Source organism: Aulonocara sp. 'chitande type north' Nkhata Bay, linkage group LG19, assembly GCF_057382095.1.
Source record: "Aulonocara sp. 'chitande type north' Nkhata Bay isolate Kocher_YH1m ecotype deep benthic linkage group LG19, A_spYH_male_GT1.1, whole genome shotgun sequence".
NCBI lineage: Eukaryota > Metazoa > Chordata > Actinopteri > Cichliformes > Cichlidae > Aulonocara > Aulonocara sp. 'chitande type north' Nkhata Bay.
Genome location: NC_141362.1, coordinates 32,227,843 through 32,247,365, shown reverse-complemented (window position 1 = coordinate 32,247,365; position 19,523 = coordinate 32,227,843). Strand labels below are relative to the sequence as shown.

At 43.0% G+C, this 19,523-nt stretch overlaps 1 protein-coding gene across 5 annotated transcripts; it reads right to left on the bottom strand.

Moving 5' to 3' along the window:
* Positions 1 to 71: 71 nt before the first annotated feature.
* Positions 72 to 18,671, bottom strand: cep170ba (centrosomal protein 170Ba). Of its 5 annotated transcripts, none has more exons than XM_086274225.1 (19): positions 18,187 to 18,671; positions 17,163 to 17,300; positions 14,810 to 14,899; positions 13,961 to 14,039; positions 13,180 to 13,238; positions 12,585 to 12,741; positions 9,899 to 10,027; positions 8,417 to 8,908; positions 7,422 to 8,338; positions 7,102 to 7,260; positions 6,535 to 6,673; positions 4,844 to 6,415; positions 3,886 to 4,132; positions 3,455 to 3,578; positions 2,914 to 3,024; positions 2,741 to 2,829; positions 2,250 to 2,343; positions 2,112 to 2,178; positions 72 to 2,008 (listed from the first exon to the last, which is right to left on the bottom strand). In XM_086274225.1, exons 2-19 carry the CDS (start codon positions 17,265 to 17,267, stop codon positions 1,785 to 1,787), a joined length of 4,854 nt encoding a protein of 1,617 aa, XP_086130351.1. In that variant the 5' UTR covers positions 17,268 to 17,300; positions 18,187 to 18,671; the 3' UTR covers positions 72 to 1,784. The 5 variants fall into 5 exon arrangements, with proteins under 5 accessions (XP_086130351.1, XP_086130353.1, XP_086130352.1 ...); XM_086274227.1 differs by having other exon boundaries at positions 7,141 to 7,260; XM_086274226.1 differs by having other exon boundaries at positions 2,112 to 2,163; positions 18,187 to 18,659.
* Between the last annotated feature and the right edge of the window lie 852 nt (positions 18,672 to 19,523).

The following is a 19,523-nucleotide window of genomic DNA, read 5'->3' as shown; positions in this document are numbered from 1 at the left end:
TTTTTTGGGTAGTTCTGTAGCATGGGGAGGGGTAGAGTGTAACAAGAGATAACAGATGACAAAAAGCAAAACAGGTTTACTAATCACATTTATTTGGAAAAAAACAAAACATATCTGACATCTTACACAAATAACCAAACATAAATAACAGCTATCAAATTACAACCAAATCATTTGGGTAGGGAAGGAATGGAAACAGAAACTGAAGATCCAAAACAGGGGACAGAAATTTGATACACACATTTTAAATCTTCAGCGGACCGTGTCGGACTAAAGCTAAGTGGAAATAATATCCCACAGAAGATGAATAGCAGCAACGGGTTGAGAATGACAAGAAGAAAAACATTCAAATTTTGCTGGAGTCTGTAAACAACCACTGTACTCGCCCACATGAAACTTTATCCCATGCAGCTAATGTGGCACTTTTGTAGGTACTTCCCAGTTACAATCACATGCATGGTCCAGACTAGGAAGAGGGAAACTGAGAAGCTTGCCGGAGTTCCCTGCTTCGGCCTCCTGTGTCAGCATCGGATTCTTACAATCTTTCACCGGAGAGTCAAAGCTTTCAGTTTGCAGCGTATCGGCTTAAAGAGGGATGACGCTGTACTACCTCAGTGCAAAAAGACGAGATTGAGAGGTAACCTGTAGGACGTGTAGACGATCTTTAGACATTTACACACACGTTAACAAATCAGCTGCTATCATCAAAATTTTTTAACAATTTCATACAATTTACTTGGTCATAAATAACATTACATCTCTCACGACTCGAAGGGCCGAGGTGTCGTGCAGAAACAGATAAAGACGACACATTTCTCGTCCTTGAAATCGTGTTCGTCTTTGGACAAACCTTGGAGCCAAATTTTGCTTGAGGCGTGGAAAACAATCCAAAGCTCCCAAAGTGTTTGACACAAATATAAAAATAAGAAATTTTACAAAAGTTAGAAGGGCTGGGAATACTCTAAAGCTGCAGCCAGAGTTTGTGATTGCTTGCTGATTTACTTATAGAGCACACCCGTTCCTCCATTTAGATTGCACACTCCTGAAGTGGATTTTTTTCACCCTCTGTTGGACAAAAGCGTAGTGCCGACGAGGGAAATAGTACCAGCGTGCACACAAAATTGGCTTGTAGCGATTGCGTAATAGTAACAAACTATTCTGGCACAAAAGGCGACTAACTCGTACCTACAGCCGTGCTGTGTCAGTTACAAAATACCAGTGTCTCAGGAAAAAATCCCCTAAAAAATGCATTTTCATTCTACCCCACAAAGAGGAAGGAGGCAAACAAAAAACAATAAGCGTGGGGAGTTACTGAGGATGGAGCACACAGCATATCAGCATGTGCGAGTATTAACTTTAGTTCTTGCTATTATAAAAATAAAATACTTCCTCAATGATGATTTGTCACTAAACACACATGTTTGACGTATCTGAAGACTTCCCTGGGATGATTATGTTCAGGCTTGTTTTTCTCTGGGCAGCTAATTATGATGATCTTTTATTAAAGAAAAAAAAAGTGCTGGTGATAACAACATTGGCAAATAATGACGACTATCTGTAACACACACAATCAAGTATAGCTTTGTGGTCTCTCTCAGTGTGTTACATCCTTACACAGGTGGGTGTGCTTATAGTGCAGTAGTGTGTGTGTTTGTGTGTGCAGGAGGATGCACTTCTGTGAACAAAGTCTCACTTCCCTCCTTTGGGTTTCCTTTGTGCGCACAGAGGTCTGGCACCTGGCTGTTTGGAGTGGACTGGCTGGACCTGCGTGTTTGTGCCAGATCTCAGACTAAATATCCCTCTCTGACATTGTCTGGGGTCGCAGCCGCTCTCCTGACCCTCTCGCTGGGCCTCGGGCCACCGCCACGCTTGAAAATGGAGTGCACCGTTCTCCAGTCTCGTGAGGAAGAATGCTTGCTAGTGTGAACTCCAGATGAGGAGGAGACTGCAGTGGCTGAGGTCTTGGTAGCTCCAGGCTGCCAGCTGGGCTCCATGACTGTGTTAATGACTAAATATTAAAAAAAAATAATTGAAATTAGTCATCAGCCACAAGAAAATTATTTTAAAATTATTTCCATTTAAATAGTTTCTAAAGGGTCTGAATGACTCACCTTCGAGTTGTCTCTGAACTCTCCTGAGTTCTTTCAAGATAGATGAGATTTCCTGAAACACAGACGTCTAACTTGGCTCAAACATGCAGTGTTTACCAGCATGTGTTTATCCTGTCATTCAACCAAAAGCACACTAACCTTGTTGGATGTTTTTGCAAACGGGACATTATTTTCAGAATCGACCTTGGCCTCAATCTCTTCCCAGATATCCACTCTGTCCTGGAACATCACCCTGTGTGCAGAGGTGCCTTTCAGTCAACGTTCTGCTCTCTGACACTGATCATTTTGCAGAATTTATCACAGCAAAAGTAAGCCACAGCTTTCGTTTGACGTCTGAAACATTACCAAATAACGACCAGGAAAAGACAAGCTGAAGCCGCATGTAGCAGAGGAAACAGTTTTTTCATCTGTGTCTCATTTACTTAGATTAGATCTCTGCTCTTGGTCCCATATCGTCAGCCAATCTGTCTGTGAGCTGACTCACTAAGTTACAGTAATTAAATTAGAGCTGATGCTCACTGCAGTCTGGCTGTCAGACAGGATCAATAAAGTTTTTCATCAAAGCCAGATCAGGAATGGAAAGAGAGGAGTTTAAGTGTTCATGGTGTCTGCTCTTCTTAGTATCTTACTTCATTTTGTCAGCGAGCTGCTCCGTGTTTTCTCTGATAGCAATTATGACCTGAGACACCGGATTCAGCATCGCAGTGTCCACAACGCCCTGAGGGGGACAACAATAAAACACTTTTATAAAAGAGCTCTCGTTACAGGATATCTAAAGGAGAAGCAACTGATCATGTCTGACCTCTTCTCTGCTCCTGGAGTTGTGTTCACGGTCACTCCAGCTCTGCTCAGCTTCCCCTAATGGTGCAGAACTTGGGGGGACTTTCTGGTAACTGTTAGCCTCTGAAACATGCTGATCAAGAAAAAGATGAAATAAAGAAATACGTTTTTTATTTTTTAATGGCAGGTAAATGCATTAGAAGACTTAGTGTAACTATGGTTTTCCTTTATTTTATTTAAAAAGAGATGACTAGAATCATCTTCATCTGAGCTCTTTCATCGTCACTTTGGGCTAATATCGGTCTATAAGCTATGAATCACTGTAAAATTTTAAAATGTGGTGGAAACCACAAAAAAAATGTTTAAGTCATAAATGGTCCCATATAATTTTCAATTATGAGCCAATTCCTTTAAAACAAATACCAAAGCTGTAAGAGAGGTAAACAAATCCATAGCAGGAAATGGCTTTACAATTAAAAACATCATAACAGCACATGTTAACACATGACTGCCGTCAAAAATGCCCTCACTCGTTCACTTGAAGTTTAAGGTAACAACGGTACCTGTTCATTAGAAGCCGCCGTGGAGCCTGGTGCACTGCACTCCTCTCCGGGCTCGCCATCACCCGCTACATCGTGGATCTCTCTGGCTAATATTGCCAAGTCTTTGGCCAGATCTTGACTCAACCTTCAATAAAAAAATTAATAAATCCATATTGTATTGAATTTAAGTATTCCTTTTAAACCAATTCTCCACAACAAAGTCAATGCAAATATTTTTGCAAGAAACTAAAGGAAATATCCAATAATATATATTCAAGTTTAGTGTTGCAGTGAAGTAAATTAACTGTTTGAACAGATAAAAATCATCATCTACTGTGATTTTTCACACAACCCTTAACTAATGAAACAAAAATAAATGCTTAAAACTGTTTGCGTTTGCTGGAAAACCCAAGTATTCACACCAGAAACGCCCAGCCTGTCATATTTCTTACCGTGCAATCTCAGCACTGTGTGTGGACCAGTTGTGGAAGGCATCTCCCTCGTTGGTCTCCTCTTCAGAGTCTCTGCCGCGGTGTTTCGGGCGCAGGGCCACGATCGGCTGCGGCCGAACCGGATTGCGTGGGCTATGAGAAGCTGAGGAAGGTTGGGAGCGTTTGTGTTTAGGAGTGCTCTGGTTTGAGTCGTACTCCTCATCTGAGGTAGAGGTATAGTCAGAGCCTTTCTGTCGTCGCCTAGAGCCTTGGTGTTGTGAATTGGTTAGAGTTTTGGAAGACGAGGACAAATAAGTTGGGAAAACAGGAGAGAGAGAAAGAGATGCCATGAAAGAACCACCAAGAAAAAGAAAAAAACCCCACTGAGTGTTTTAATAGAAACCCCCAAAACATTTCCCCGAACAAGAGACAGACATGATGCTGTGGAAGTCTTCATGACTTTCCAACAATTTACTGTTGTTGTTTTTAAGGGGGGGTCTGAACCAAACTCAAATGAACACTAGACTTCCACAGTACAGCGGCTGAGTACAGATAGGAATAAATGAGTTTAAAAAATAATACAAGTTGATGTGTAATGTGAAACATATTGTGTTAAAGTCAGGACCAGTAATACACTCTCAAAGCACGGCTGCATAAAGAAACGGCAATCCAGCCTTCACTTCAATGAGTGTACACTGTGCAGATGAAAGATATTGAACATTGGAGAATTAATATTAGTGTTAGTTTCCTTCACACACAGCTGTTGTTTGATGAAAAAGTTCTTAATTGCAGAGCTGAGAAATTGGTTATATTAGCTGAGACTTATAAAGGCTTCAGACCAATTCTCTGTCATGTCTGACACACATTGCAGGCATGTCATTCCCACAATGCTAAATCCGAGTTCATTTTTATGGCTGATAAGGCCCTGCACTTAAATATATAAGAACAGATGGTGTGTAAGTGCCGGTACTATACTTACTTGCTGTGCTGCTGGCATATTTGGCACTGCTGGAGCGAACACGAGTGATTGGAGTTCTGTTGAGTGCTGCCTTCTGTGGCCTTTCTCCCGGCTTTGGCCCTGGACCAGAGGCCCTACGAGTGGAGCTGACACCCAGCTCTGCGCTGCGGTTGGAAAATCCTGTGCTTCTGCCTGTCCACTGTGGGGTGGAGGAGGCCTCGTTGTCACTGGGTGTGTTAAATGAGCTCGTCCGTTTCCGAGGCATGGCCAGCATATCCAGCCTGGAGAGTTTCTTGGCTTCCTGGGGCTGCTTAGCTGGGGTGTTGTTGGCCTCCTGGTACAGCTTATCAGTCTCTGTGCCCTCGTTGTCTGAGGCCTCTCCGAGGCGAGCCCGGCGCAGCATGGAAGTCCTGGTGGGTCTTGGGGCTGATAGACTGTTGGCACGACTCAGTGCCTGGGACACTCTGGAGCTCTTGGTATCCTCCTTCTGAAGGGGAATTGTGTATTTGCGTGTTTGTTTGCTGTTTGACTCCTGATCAGAGTATGGTAAGCTCTGGTGGTCATCACTTAGGTCTGTGGAACCACGTTTTCCCACACTGCGTCTCAATCCGACTGGCCTCCTCAGAGGTTCAGTCCTGTTGCTCCTTTCTGCTTCCTGAGTACGGTGCTTTTCTGAGGACTGCTGAGTCGAATCCTGACTAGTTAGGCTAGCTGAAGACCTCTCTCTCTGGAGGCCACCGACCGACACTTTTTTTGTTAGTGTGCTTGGCTTTGTCTTACTGCTGTGTTGGCTGACTGTACTGGAGGTGTCCACATCAGACTCCCCAGAAAGAGAGTCCATAACAGGAGATGGAGTGTTGGTTTGTCCTGCTTGGAGTTTGGCTTCCAGTACAGCCAGAACATCTTCAGTCTCTTTGAGAAATGAATGCGTGTCCTGACTGTTAGCTCTCTGCAGTAATTCAGGGTTTAGATCTCTTTGAGCAGGCTGGCTAGAGATGTTAGGCAACCTGGTGCTGCTAGATCGCTCCTTCGTGAAGCTCTCCTGTCTGAATAACGGGGATGCTTCTTTACCCTCTGGCCTCTGTGTTGCCTGGCTCAGTACAGGAGCTGATACAACAGGTTTGACTCTTGCAGACTCCTGACTGCCTCTCAGTTTGGTCAGAGTGGCTGTTGAAAAGGTTTTGGTCACCTGTTTTCTCTCAGCCTTAGGAGTTCTAGCTTTGGGCACCACCTCCTCCTCTGACCCGATGTAAAAAGATGTAGACTTGGCCGGGAGCGTCCGCTTGTCTCCATTTTGGTCCGACAGAGGCTTCCTCTTCTGCTCTACAATAGATCCATCATCTGACTTGCTGGCATCACTCAGGCTGTCAGGCTCTACATCGTCCTGCACAGTTAACCTGTGAATGCCGTCTTGAGCGTCAGGGACCCCCAAGCTGTTATCTTCAACATCAAATGTTGAATTTGGGTCATAATGAACATGAATGCTGGGAGCTGGAATGTCACTCTTCTCCCCCGGTGATGTCAGCTGCAGGCCGCGCTGAACTCTTTCTTGGCTTTGGCTGAGCGTAGCCTTGTGGACGATTGTGCCTCGTGCTGAAGTGGAACAGTTTTAATGCATATTAACCACAGACGATGACGCTGAATATCATTCATATTCATCAGGGTGTCTCATTATCATTTCAAATAGAGCAATGGCTGGTTAGGTGGCTTACCCCCTTCTGACAGTCCCATCTGGGAATGGATGTCAAAGAGGCCGGACGAAGGCCCAGATTCTGCATAGCTGTCTGCCAAGCTGGCCCAGCAAGACATCCACTTAGGAGCCCCCTGTAAGACTGCACCTCCTGACTGAACCTGTAAAAGATGGCATACAAGTTATTCATTACTGTTAAAAATAGCAAAACTGTTAAAAATATAATTCCCTTAGTTCCAGTTATTATAAATTCCAAAAGAGCAATCTGGTTCAAGTGCTGTATGCACTTGAACCCTAACATGTTGTACTAAACACGTGGTTTGGTTTTCTGTTTTCTTTTATTTGGTTAGAAAAGAAAAACCCAAACGATCATGAACCCAGAGCCTGTGTGCAAAGAAGAGGCAAGTGCACAAATCAAAAGAGAGACACCGAAAAAAGAGCAAAAACCAAGAAGGCAAATCAAGGAAGCACTACATCCCGATTGGTGCAATCAGACACTTGAGTCTTACCGACTGAAAATAATCATTGTTACATTAAAATGATCAATCATCTATCCATTCATCATTCAACCCTGAGCAGGAAAGTTTACCTTCACCAGACTCTGTCCCTGCTCTGGAGCTGGCCTCACCTCCCCACAACTTTTCTGACTATGCTCCTCCCTGCCCTGAACAATAACAGGCCTAAATGCTGACGGTGTTTCTGCTTCACTCAGGTTCGTTCGCTCTGGGCTGTCAACGACACCAAACACCTGTCAGGAACAAAGCATTGCAAGTGGATAAGTGCACAGAGAGGCAAAGCAGGACTGCTAATGTTCATGGCTCAGGACTTCACTCCGAGAAACACGAGGAGACCGGTAATTAGCAAAGCTGCCTTATTTCTTTTAAAACGAGCATACGTGAAAGAACTTGCCTGGTCAATCTTGCTCCGTGCCTCTTCCAGCTCCTTATCGTGAACATCTGTTTCAATAGTGTAGGTTCCTGCGTCACTCAGACTGTCCTCCTCTTCATTTCTGGGGCCTGTGGGGCTCTTAACGTCAAAACTTTGAGATGCTGGGGGCATAACAGGAGCCTTGAGGGGGACAGGTTTATGAATTGGCGAGGAAGTTTGAGGCTGGAAATGAGCGTCAGGCTGAGGAGGGCTAGTGGTAATTTGGCCAGACTGTGATGCTGGCCCTGACCCTGCTTTAGATGCTGTAGTATTTCTCTCCCAGGTGGCAGAAGAGATCTCCTTTGCTTGTTTCAGTAATTCAGCAGTAAACTCCTGGGTGAGTTTAGATTTGCGGCCCACGCTGCTAAATGGTCTTGCGGACACAGATGAGGATGAGCGGGAGGAAAGGCTGGTGCTGATCCGTTCTTCAGTCTTTTCCCTTCGTAGAGAGCCAGCTCTTTGGGAGCCCATAGAAGCAGGGCCCTTCAGGGGGATAGTGTACCGTTGGGTTGGTGGAGTAGTGGTGGAAGATGGAGGTGTGACTTGTCTCTCCCCAGTCGGACTTGAGCTTTTCTTTACTTTCTCCAGCTGTGGCCTGAGACTGGAGGGTTCTGGTGGGGCCATGATATTGATGGACTGGGAACGCTTCTTTCTCTGGTTGTCGTCAATGAATTCAATCACAAAGGCTTGGTGGGGCTCAGCTTTAGCAAGACTGGAAAGGGACTGGGACTCTGGTGGAGAGCCAGACACAGGCTCCACTGAGTCAGGGGAGAGAAATCGCTGTGGTGGGGAAGCTCTCAAGGCTTGTGGAGAATCCTGATGTTCTAACTGGAGAAAGTTATTTCCATTGAGTGCTGGGTGCCCCGAATCACTTTGAGAACCATCTTCATGGTAGTTTGCTGTTGATGGAAGGAGAACAAGTTAACACAGTATTTCATCTAAAACTAGAGTAAACAGATGGTGTATAAGAGACTCACTCTTGGTGGTCTTCAGAAGAGATGGGTCACTGTTTGTGCTGCACACATCTTCATCTTGCGAGCTCTTTCCCAACATGCTAGCGCTGCTTTGGACGAGCCAGTCAGCAACTTTACTCTCTGCTGACATCACCTCAGTAGGTGTGCTAGCAACCTCAGTGGAAGGTTGCTTACGCTGACGGAAAGAAAACTTGGTCACATGGTCCTTGATTTTCATTTTACCTGGCGTGCATTCATCAAATTCGATGGTAAAGGATGCGTGGCTTTGAACCACAGGGGGTGTGGGGGTGGAGGAGATGCAGTCAGAGGCATCTGCTGTGTCTTTTGTTGGAACTTCATGAACCTGCGACTCTGGTTTCTTGGTAGGACGCTGCTGGAACTCCTTTGTTGGGATCTCAAAGTAACTGGGCTCCCGGCGGTAGGAGAAGATGGGCTTAGCCTGACTGTCTGGCAGAGAGCCATTGCTCTCATATGTGGGCACATCTTTAGCAGGTTCTGTTGTCAATAAAAAAAAGCTTTTAGTGTGCTGAATATTAGAATATTGTCACACTTATATCAAAGTTCCTAACTCAAAGTTAAAGGAACTCAGATTTATGTAAATCTCTTAAAGCATAACCACTAAACATTTCCTGAAAATAAGAGCCATAAATAACATGAAGGTTCCAGACGGTGGGGCAGCACGGTGGTTAGCACTGTTGCCGCACAGCAAGAAGGTCCTGAGTTCAATTCCACCATCAGGTCTTTCTGTGTGGAGTTTGCATGTGTTTGCGTGGGTTCTCTCCGGGTACTCCGGCTTCCTCCCACCGTCCAAAGACATGCAGCTTGTGGGGATAGGTTAATTGGATAATCCAAATTGTCACTAGGTGTGAGTGTGAATGGTTGTCTGTCCCTGTGTGTTGGCCCTGCGACAGACTGGCGACCTGTCCAGGGTGGACCCCGCCTCTCGCCCTATGACAGCTGGGATAGGCTCCAGCGACCCTGAAAAGGAGAAGCGGAAGCGGATGGATGGGTTCCAGACGGTAGGCTGGGAAAACAAATCATGTGATTGGTCTTTGGATGCCAGCTGGGTGTGGCCAAATACCACTTTAGGAGTTCAGAGTCCAGTGGAGGGTAGTTGAGGGGGAATAATCTGTTTCAGTCTGGGCAACGTGAGGAGAACAATCACCATCATCGGCTTAGATGGTCATAATCCATCATGAGGCAGACAGCCACTGGTTTGGCCTGGCTATCAGTCCACAACTGACAGCCAGGGACCTGCCTTGGGCTTAACACCATCTACCTCTCAGTGACCCACAGAGAACATCAAATGCCACAAAAAAGGCAACTTTAAATCTAATTCCCAAACATGGGAATATCCAATAAATGCAATTAAATCACTAATATAAAATACATTCTGCTTGTAAAGACAAACACTTCTGAAGGCATACACCAAATGAAAGGAGTTTACAGTGATTGCATGTAGAAATATAAGACAGATTCACTGACCTGGAGATTCCTTCTCTGGAAATTTTCCACCTCTGCTCTCCTTTTTGTTGGCCGGGTCCTCATCTTCTCCCCACCAGGAAGGCTGGCCATACAGAGGCGTGGGCTTGGATATCGGAGCATCTGTGGAGGCTAGCAGGAAAAAGCCCACAGACAGACACAAACACAATCAGGTACATAATATACTAAAAGGTGCAGGGAGGAATGGTAGGAACAAAGAAAGAGCCAACAAAGACGTGAATTTAAACCACTGCTTGGTTTTATAATCCAATAAGTTTGTTAGTCACATGACAAAACAGTGTTTTGTTTGACGTTGCAACAATAAAAAGTTACACAATGCTGGAGCTCAGAAACAAAGCCTTACGCTGCAAGTGGCCTTTGGATGTTTCAGAGCTCCCACACATTCCCATGACACAGAGAGTGTAGTGGGGGTAGGGAGGTCAAACTGTGATGCCAGATGTATCAGCAAACCACCAAAACATAATCCTCCTCATGTGAGGACAGTACAGCTAATCCTAATCTTTATAGGAAAAATGGAAGAAATCGGTCCAGGATATAGAGTAAGCTGGGCACGCAAAGGCTTTATGTATACAGAGGTCTCTGCATATATTCTCTTAAATTTGAGACTAGTTAGCTTGGCTAAATTTGCTGATGATATGTGTTTAGCAAGACTTGCCATATAACCTGGCATACTGTTCCACACAAGCCAGCCAGCCTCTACTAATCAGATCATCTAGAAGCTGCCGTTTGGCCTGATAAATAGGATAAACAAGCTCTTCTGAGTTTAATGTGGCTGCACAATCCCAAGTATCAGCAGCACTTGACCACTGTTGCCTTGGACACACACAATAAGACATCAACACAGTGACCGAAGAGGCAGAGGGGCACGTTACAGATTCCTTTCCACTTATTTAATCTTCCCCTTTTAGCTAAAGAAAATGTGGGCGAGTGTAGCAGCTTCAGTACACAGAGCAAGGTTATGCTAAGTGTATTATTTGGCATCTCAAACTGTGCACAGACACAGAGGTACAACAAAGACGGGACATAATCTCCCAAAATAAAGGTGGCAGTTATTAGGGACATTAGGTACTGTGTTTGGAGGTAGCTAAAAAGCAAAAAAAGTGAATTTTTGTTTTAGCTATTGTTATAACTTACTGGATTTGTTAAGTATGGAAACTTTAAAAAGGAAGCCACTACAAGAGCAACCACTGGGAACGCTGAACTGTTAATTTCATGCCCTCTTTTTTTCCTCTCAATACTAAATAGCCCTGGGTCCTGGCACAGTAATGTAGGCCCGACTGAGTCACACACTGTACAAGTGAAGTGTCCTGTGCTGCAGACAGCTGGAGGATTGGAGTCACTCCACATCCTGTACAGCTGCAGGGGAAAACAAGCACAGAAAAAGACACACACGTCTTTTTTTTCCCTTCTCTACGAGGCTTGTCAGAATTAAAAGAAAACAAACCTAATATGAGGCAAAATAACATATCAAGACCTTAAACAAGCTCAGCCAAAGAGACTGAATTTGCATCAGCATTTGTCAACAGAGATATGCAAGCTCGGTCTCTGTGAGGCAAAGAGACTTTCCTACATCAAACAAACTCAAAATGAATGAAAGTGACACTTTAAAAAGCGTGTACTCATTTTCTCTAACATACTTCTCTCACTGAGGCTGTAGATTTAGCACGACAGCACAGACTCCTTTGAGTGCAGGCAGTAACTGCGTAGCAACAAGTAAATATAGAGTTTGCACTGAAAGATGTCTTGCAAATAATGAACTCATACTTGCAGGCAACATAATCACACTCTGCTCCAAAGTGATGTTTACTAAAAAAAAAAAAGCTAACAAAAGAAGAGTTTCTCGCAGTGCCGCAGTCAATTACACAGCTATGAGAAACATGAGGCGTGTGCTGGAAAAGTCCTATTTTAGGCACAGTTGTAGTTTTCCTTCTAAGCTCAAAGGCCTGATTATGGAGCAGAAAGCACAAGGCTGCTGCTTGCTAGATTAACTACAGCTGGAAAACGTTTCATCGGTGTGAATAAGCTTCATTCATAAAATGCCTAACTTAACAGTGCCCCGACTGTTCTGCTGTTGACATAGAGTGAAATAATAAATTCACTAAGTACATGTCAGAGTAAAGAGGGTGTGAAAGAACTGGAAATATCAGCAGTGACAGATCTACCATCACCTACATGGACAGAAGTGCCAAGCTGGGACTAAAAACCTACAGACCTTTCTAATTCTACAGCACGTGGCTGAACCACCGTCAGGCATGTCTGACTGAGATAAGACTGTTTGTCCTTAACTCTTTACCCCTCTGCTTGTCTGCAAAGCCCTTACTCATGTATACTTACTCTGGCAACCCTGGGATGTCAAGATCTACTTTTTTACCGACACCACAGGATTGTAGCATCAGCCTCTCTACTCACATGGCATCCTAATCCCACAGCAGGGAAGCTCTTAATAAGAGAAGCCATCATCCTATCGAGGGATCTATGGCCAAAGTCATGCAGTACATGGAGACTCAAGCAGACTTCCTCTTCCTCATGTATGTGGGACCAAGCTATTCAAATCCACTTCATTTAAAACTGTTTCTCTCATGCACCCAGAACAATTTATCTACTTCTGTTATCATAAAACCTGCAACCTTCCTTCTAACAAATGAACTGTGTGGATAGAATTATTTACCTGTGAGGGAGTGGGCTTTACGCTCAGCTTTGTCCTGGAGTTTGGCATTGGATAAAGAGTCTTTGCTCTTCTCTGAGTGCTGGAAGTGCAGTTTTTCCTTTGCCTTGGCCTCCAGGGCTTTTATGCTAAGCTGCAACTGGCTTGTGTACTTCTCATGCTGCACACACACACAGACAGGAGGGAAGCAGGATGTGAAAAACCTTCCGCCAACAATCAGTACAGCTGTAACGGTCCTAACATATACACACTGTAAGGAAGAATATCCACCAGAGACTCAAGCTTCAACTTCTAAATATTACACATGCATCATTTTTATTTTAATTGAATTCAGCTACAGTAACTAGCATCATTAAACATGCAGAAATGACTTTAAGTGTTAAGTTATTTAATTTAATATGAAAGAAAAAATTTATTGTAGATAATTAAGCTCTAGTTTGCCATGGTAGGAGTTGGCCTGGGAAGATTGTGACTATTTTAACATATTATTTAATACCAAAATAATGTTAGTCTTTCTCAGTAGGGATCTACAGCAAACAGCTATCGCTGAAGACAGTCGAGCACTGACGATTAAAAAAGGAAGCTTACTCTTACTTACTTTAAGCGCTTCCTCCGGGACTTTGTGTTGACTCTTTTCCAGGATATACACATGCACATGTACAGATGGAGTTAAAGGAAACAATCTACATATTTTTCTTTTCAAACAATTAGATATTAGAGATGTCCTGACTGGAAAATACTGAGCACTGACCATTACTTTTTTCTGATTGAAAAATCAGAAATGTTGCTCATTTCTCCGTTTGCACCAAGACAACAAATAAATCTTTATTATAACCAAAAAATAAGTGAACTGGTTTACTGTCTTGTAGCACTATCACGAAACTTATCAGTTCTAAACTGATGAGACAACAGATAAACATCAAGAGACATCACCTATAAAGCTATAAATGTATTTATAGCAGTCAATTACTTCTCGAAACTGTGCCCCTTCACCTCTAACGACAAAGCATGTCTACGTGTATCTGTACACTGAACAGTGTTGCTTTGTGTTATCTAACATACATTTCACCACTCATTAGTTTTCTCCTGAGGTCAAAGGGCGCAGGCGGCTTCCGGTCAACAGTTCACTATCCTGGCTGAAAAACACACAGGATTTTCATGCCAGTAGATCAAGGTGGAGAAAAAAAATGTAATAAATGTGAGAAAAAGTGCTGCTGACCCCTGGTCCTTTTCTGTGTTGAATACCAAAGACCAATGAAAACAAAAGCAGAAAGTCTGGATAATGTATGAATGATACACGTCCAATGATGATTAAGCCAACAGAATTAAAAAAAATAAAAATGCATAAAGTTTAAAACATAAGTATAAAAAAAGGATATCATAACCAAAGCGAATGACATCTGACAGCTTTAGGGTGATATATGTCTGGTCTGGGATTCTGAGGTCGTTCACAAATGTCTGCAAAACAGAAAAACAAAACAAAATTCATAACATTCACTGTTCATTCGCTAATGAAGGTAATGACTCACAGGTGACAGGCCTTCTAATTCCAAGCACTCGGATACCGTAAGGTGCTTTGCCAGCGGACCTTTCCCATTGAAAGTTAATCCACCAACACGTTAAAACTCTGATGAGATTATGTTGTTATGCAATGTCAGTAAGCTTTTATAAAATGGCCAGGTGGAAAGAAACATGTGCAATTTGTTCATCAATTTGTTTTAACTTCTTCCTTAACTAACAGATGGTTAGAGGAGTTACTCAATTTATCTTTAGATGATTAAAAGTAAAGAAACAAGGATAACACTGTGCACCAAACAGTAGCTCTCATTCTACACAGACTAAACAAAGGTAATTAGGGAAGGATTTCAGTTATAGGCCCTCGTACTGTTCTGCTCTGATTAGTTTAGCTGCAGTTACTAAGGCCAAAAGAAACACTGAGAACAATGAACGGTTTCTCCCACGGCTCAGCTCAGGATTTCATTTGGATAATGGTGCAGTGAAGTGGCAACAGCAGCAGAGAGACAAGGGAACAGGGTGAGATCGAAAGATTTTCTTTTTTTGGGGGGGAATGGTCACTGTTTGCCCAACCGTTTGCACACACACACATTTTTGTACTAAGGGATTTACTGCAGTTGAAACACGAGCCTTCGGTGATACCAGAGACTTTTTTTGTTGTTTTTTGCACAAGCTGAAGTACAAAGTTTGGAAGTAAAGACAGACCCACTCACCCCGTTCAAGCTGCCCAGGTCCTTCACCATGTGCTCATCTGTATTTGGGTCATAGTTGATGACAGCATGCTGTTTATCCACACTGCGAGACTGAAACAAATGTGGAAAAAAAAAAGTGCATGATGTGCTGACAACTTGATTACATGACATGAAATTTGTGATCATTCATTTAGATTCTAAATTGAGATCCCAAGGTAAGATTTTCCAGGCTTACAACTGGGATTCTGGAAGGTGGCGACAGTACGAATTTTACCGATATGCACCATAGGCACTGAGTCTATCAGAAATTATGTCAGTTTAACAGCTTATTCAGTTTTGGGTTGAGGTGGTGTACACTTTGAACAGGTTGCCAGGTCATCACAGGGCTAACACAGAGAGAGAGAGCTAACCATTCATGCTCAAAGTCACACCTACAGCCACGTTAGAATCAGCAGTCGACTTAACATAAATGTATCTGGACTGCGAGGGGAAAAAACAGAGTACTCAGAGAGAACGTGCCACCTCTATAGTGAAAAGGTCACTGCCAGTCAGCATGCAGACCTGGGACCTTTATGCTGCGAGGCAACAGCACTGCACTGCTGTGCCGCAGTAGTTATTTTTGATACCTAAAAAGTCCTTTATTCTGGTTTACACACAATCCCAATTAACAAAACTGTGCACAAATATTTTCATTAGGAAACCCAAGCATGAGATGGAGCAGCGGGTAGCACTGCTGCCTCGCACCAAGAAGGTCCACCATCAGGCTGGAGCTGTTTGGCTTCCTCCCACAGCGCACAGACATGCACAAGATCAAGTTAACCGGCAAGTCTAAACTGATAAAAGGTGTGAATGCAAGTTGTGGTGTTTCTGTGTTAGTTTTGTGATAGACTGGCAACCTCTCCACCGATGACAACCCTGAAGTGGATAAGAAGATGGATGGATGGGATTGAAACAGGAATTTTCTTTTGGATGTGCCAACACGCCCTAAACTAACTATTCGCCCTAATCTACCAAAATCTTCTCTGAATGCTGAAGTTTCTGTGCACGCATCTGCTATTACACAGTTGTGTGGAGTACCCACAATTTTGTTGTACATGTACAACAACAATAAAAGGGCTATTCTATTCTATTCTATTAAGCAGAGTAAAAATGCGTCTTCATCAATTAAGTTCAGGCTAAGCCAGTGATTCAGACTGACTCACTTTTTCTTCTCTCCTCATTAGGGCCTCAGCACAAGCGAACTCACTGAGTGCCAAACTTGTCTGCAAAATTAACACTGTCATTCAATGGACAATTTATGGGCTTGTCACAAACTGTTCCAAACCAAACCCTAACTGGGATAAACAGCAGTCGGAGGCAGTCTGTACTGCCTGTGTTAATCAGCTCAATTGGTCGCCTTTTAAATAACTTACTTTAAGTTTTTAGTGTTGGTTAATCAATTTGTCGATTAGTTTAACAGATCTGAATTCATAACTCTTAGTCCTTAACTTCCCTTTGCACCCCTTATCAGAGGAAAACAACGTATCTCTGGCTTAAGAAACAATAACAGGCCACTGAATTAGAAACAAAAGGCACTCAGTATCATTGTAGAGGCGTACGGTCTAATTACTTCTCATGGAGATACAGACTGATCAAACACTAGTACTCATGGAAAGTCCAAACTTTCAAGGCGAGGTCCTTAATTGTGCGGTTTGATAAAATTTCCCTTAAGCTGGATCCGTGCCTCTCATGCCAAATGGGATTCTCTTCTTGTAATCTTTCAGATACAATGTGAATGAGGGAGGAAAAAAACTCCCCAAGAAACCCAAAACATTTAAGACATTAAAGACAATATAGGGCAGGAATGGGCTATGTGCCAAGTCAGGAAGAAGCCCCAAGCACTAGAAATATCTGCATCGCTTCAAGCTGGGGAAAAAGATGAGGCGGCGACGCCTAAATGTGGACATAAGCAACTCTGTGGTTTGCGGGGCTTTTCTGCACATAACGCACAAACTAAGGAAAGTATAAACAACTGCTGCCGAGGCAACATTCTTCCTTCGCTGGTCTAAACACAGAGCGAGAAGAAAATGGGAGGAGAATATTACACAAAAACCACAAAGAAATTGTGTTTGTGGCACACAGAGCATGGAAAAGCAACACATGGGAATGCTTTAGTTGAGTTTTTAAGTCATTGTTTGTGAGGCTGCGAGGGGCAACTTTGAGTGAAGACACCGTCACCTGGTTAGACACCTAACCAGGTGACGCATGCCAGAAGCCTCCTGCTGGTTTTTCGCATACTTGTGTGACCAGCTGTCCTGTCAGACATCAGTGCAGAGTAATGCAACTTATCCTGAGCATCCTGAACGTCACGTACGACACTCTGCGTGACACTCACCTGGAGCATGAGCTCGCAGTCGTCCCGACCGACGAAGATCATCTCGCGTGGCAGCCTGTGACGCGTGCCAGAGCTGCTCACCAGAAACCATGATGTCACACTCATGTTGGGGTTGCGAGTCAGGACCTTCTTGGCATCCTGGGAAAAGACAACAACCAAATAGATCTAGGATGGCAAAAAATCTTTATGCTAATTTAATGTTATCTGAAATTTGCTGTGCTTGTTCTTCATTTTAAATAGGCTATTTATATTCCATTTATAATTATTTGTTTCACTGATTTTTGTCAGTATTTTATATCAAGCTTTTTAGGCAGTATTAGTCATTGTAATTTCTTGTGTATTTTTTCCTCCAGCTATTTTGTTTGGTCATATTTTGTTTAATTTCACTTAATAAAGTTGATGACTCTGTTTTGGCAGGAACTTTCAAACCTTTGGGATTAATCATATTTTGCTACTATCTGAACAATATTGAATATCATTTTTTTTAAGGGCAAAGAAAAACCCTCACTGCAATGAGAGGATCTTTTTATCCAACCAGTTGTGTCTGGCTGTATTACTACCAGCTAATGCCATAAAAAAACGGATCCCATTTTTGTAGCTAGATTTTCACTCGTCAGGAAAGGCTACACAGCAGAGTATGTTCACACAAGTAACAAACGCAGATATCGTAATCGAATAAAGGCGATATGAGATGTTAGAGTTGATCTTTTTGATGAAGCATGCCGGGAAACTTGTTGCAAATGGCTCCTGTGAGGAGTAAGGTAACGATGGCTAACAATTCAAACTTCCAGCTCAGGTTTAACTTCCTGTAACCTTTGCGAGCTAACCAAAAAATACAAGCCAGTGTTTGTATTTTAAATTACAAGCTGCTTGTAAATAAACCACTATTTTTTTTATTTTTTTTATTTGATAAAACAGGAAGCTGTTGGGAGTCTGTCGGTGAGGTTGTTTAGCTAACGCTCGTGAGCCTCCGGCTTGAACGAAATAAGCTATCTCCAAACGATTTCCCCCAACAAGGACTCACCTTTAAAGCCTTCTCCGTTTTACTCCTGAGTGAATCCAGTGTTTGTCGTCCCACAGCAGTTTGGAAATTCGACGTCCGACCGACACTCACTTACAACAAGCTCATCAGGTGACAACGGGCAGGTAAAGTTCGCTCACACCCTTACCTTCCTGCGGGAATGACAACCGGACGAAACTCAAACCTCAAACGCGTCTCCTCCCGTCGGGCTGACGTAGCTTGACAAGTCCCCATCAAAAGCGTTTTTTTCTCTCCGAGAGGTTAGAGGAGAGTAAGAGCTCTCACTCTGTCCGGGTTCCGGGAGCAGAAAAGATGGCGGCGGCTTCAAGCTGAAAGCTAAGGGTCGTGTCCAGAGGAAGAGTGTTGTATATTTTTTTAAAATATCAAAAATGTCTACCTACCTTCTTTATTTTTTCATTTTATTAATTTATTTATACATTTCTCTTTAATGTCGGCTGCCCTGAATTTGTTAAATGTGTAATGTTTATTAGCGTGGTTTCTAAGACTTTTTATGGGCCTAATTTATTTTATATACAGTTGAAAAGTTCTAACATCTGACGTTTGTAGCGTAAGTAAATGGTTATCTATTGGCTAAATAAATTCAGAACTTCGACGCGCATGTGCAGCACAACATAGCGCTAGTCGCCATCTGGTGAGTAACCGCTTTTATAGACGATCTACGGCTTTATTCGTGTCCCGACCGGACTTTGTTTATCCTGTGTTTCGCTTTGGCAACGCATCCCCGTCTAAATAGAAGAAATGAAGGCGTTTGGGAGAAACAGCCTCTAAGAGCACGAACAATAGGAGGTCGTCGTTAAAATCAGCTCATTAGTTAAAAGTGTGCAAAGCGCATGTTAACTCATAAACTATGTTAAATTTAAAAAAAAACAATATCACAAAATACCACCGTTTAACTTTGCAACAGGTGGTGATAATCGCTGAAACAGAACTCTGGAGATGATGGCAGGCTATAAAAAATATTAATCCAAAGGCAGAAGCCTTGCACCCATTAGATGGCGCTCTAGTTTCAATTTACAGTAGAGCTGCTCCGGGTTAAAAAAAAAAAAAGATTTCATCACGAGATTCATTCAGGAAATTTCAAAGAAGCCACAAGGTCACAATGACTTTCTGTGTTTATACTGGGTGTATAAACCATCCAGTTTATTTTAACACTCATATTTTACTGAATCATGGTGCATTTGAGTGCAATGAAAACAATGTTCTCATATACTGGCCATGCATTATGTGCTCCAAAACACTAAGTTCACTGTGAGGCAAATGTGGTTGAGTTTAGCTGAATTTGCCCTCCACCTAAAAGAGGTTTTAATCAGCAGGTCTGA

Bases quoted from the DNA above. Each gene is read 5' to 3' on its own strand.
- cep170ba (XM_086274225.1), bottom strand. From the start codon at position 17,267: ATGAGTGTGACATCATGGTTTCTGGTGAGCAGCTCTGGCACGCGTCAC. The intron at 10,028-12,584 runs GTAAATAATTCT...TTTTCCTGCTAG, and splicing joins TAAAGCCCACTCCCTCACAG to CCTCCACAGATGCTCCGATA. The intron at 6,674-7,101 runs GTAAACTTTCCT...CATCTTTTACAG, and splicing joins AGGGACAGAGTCTGGTGAAG to GTTCAGTCAGGAGGTGCAGT.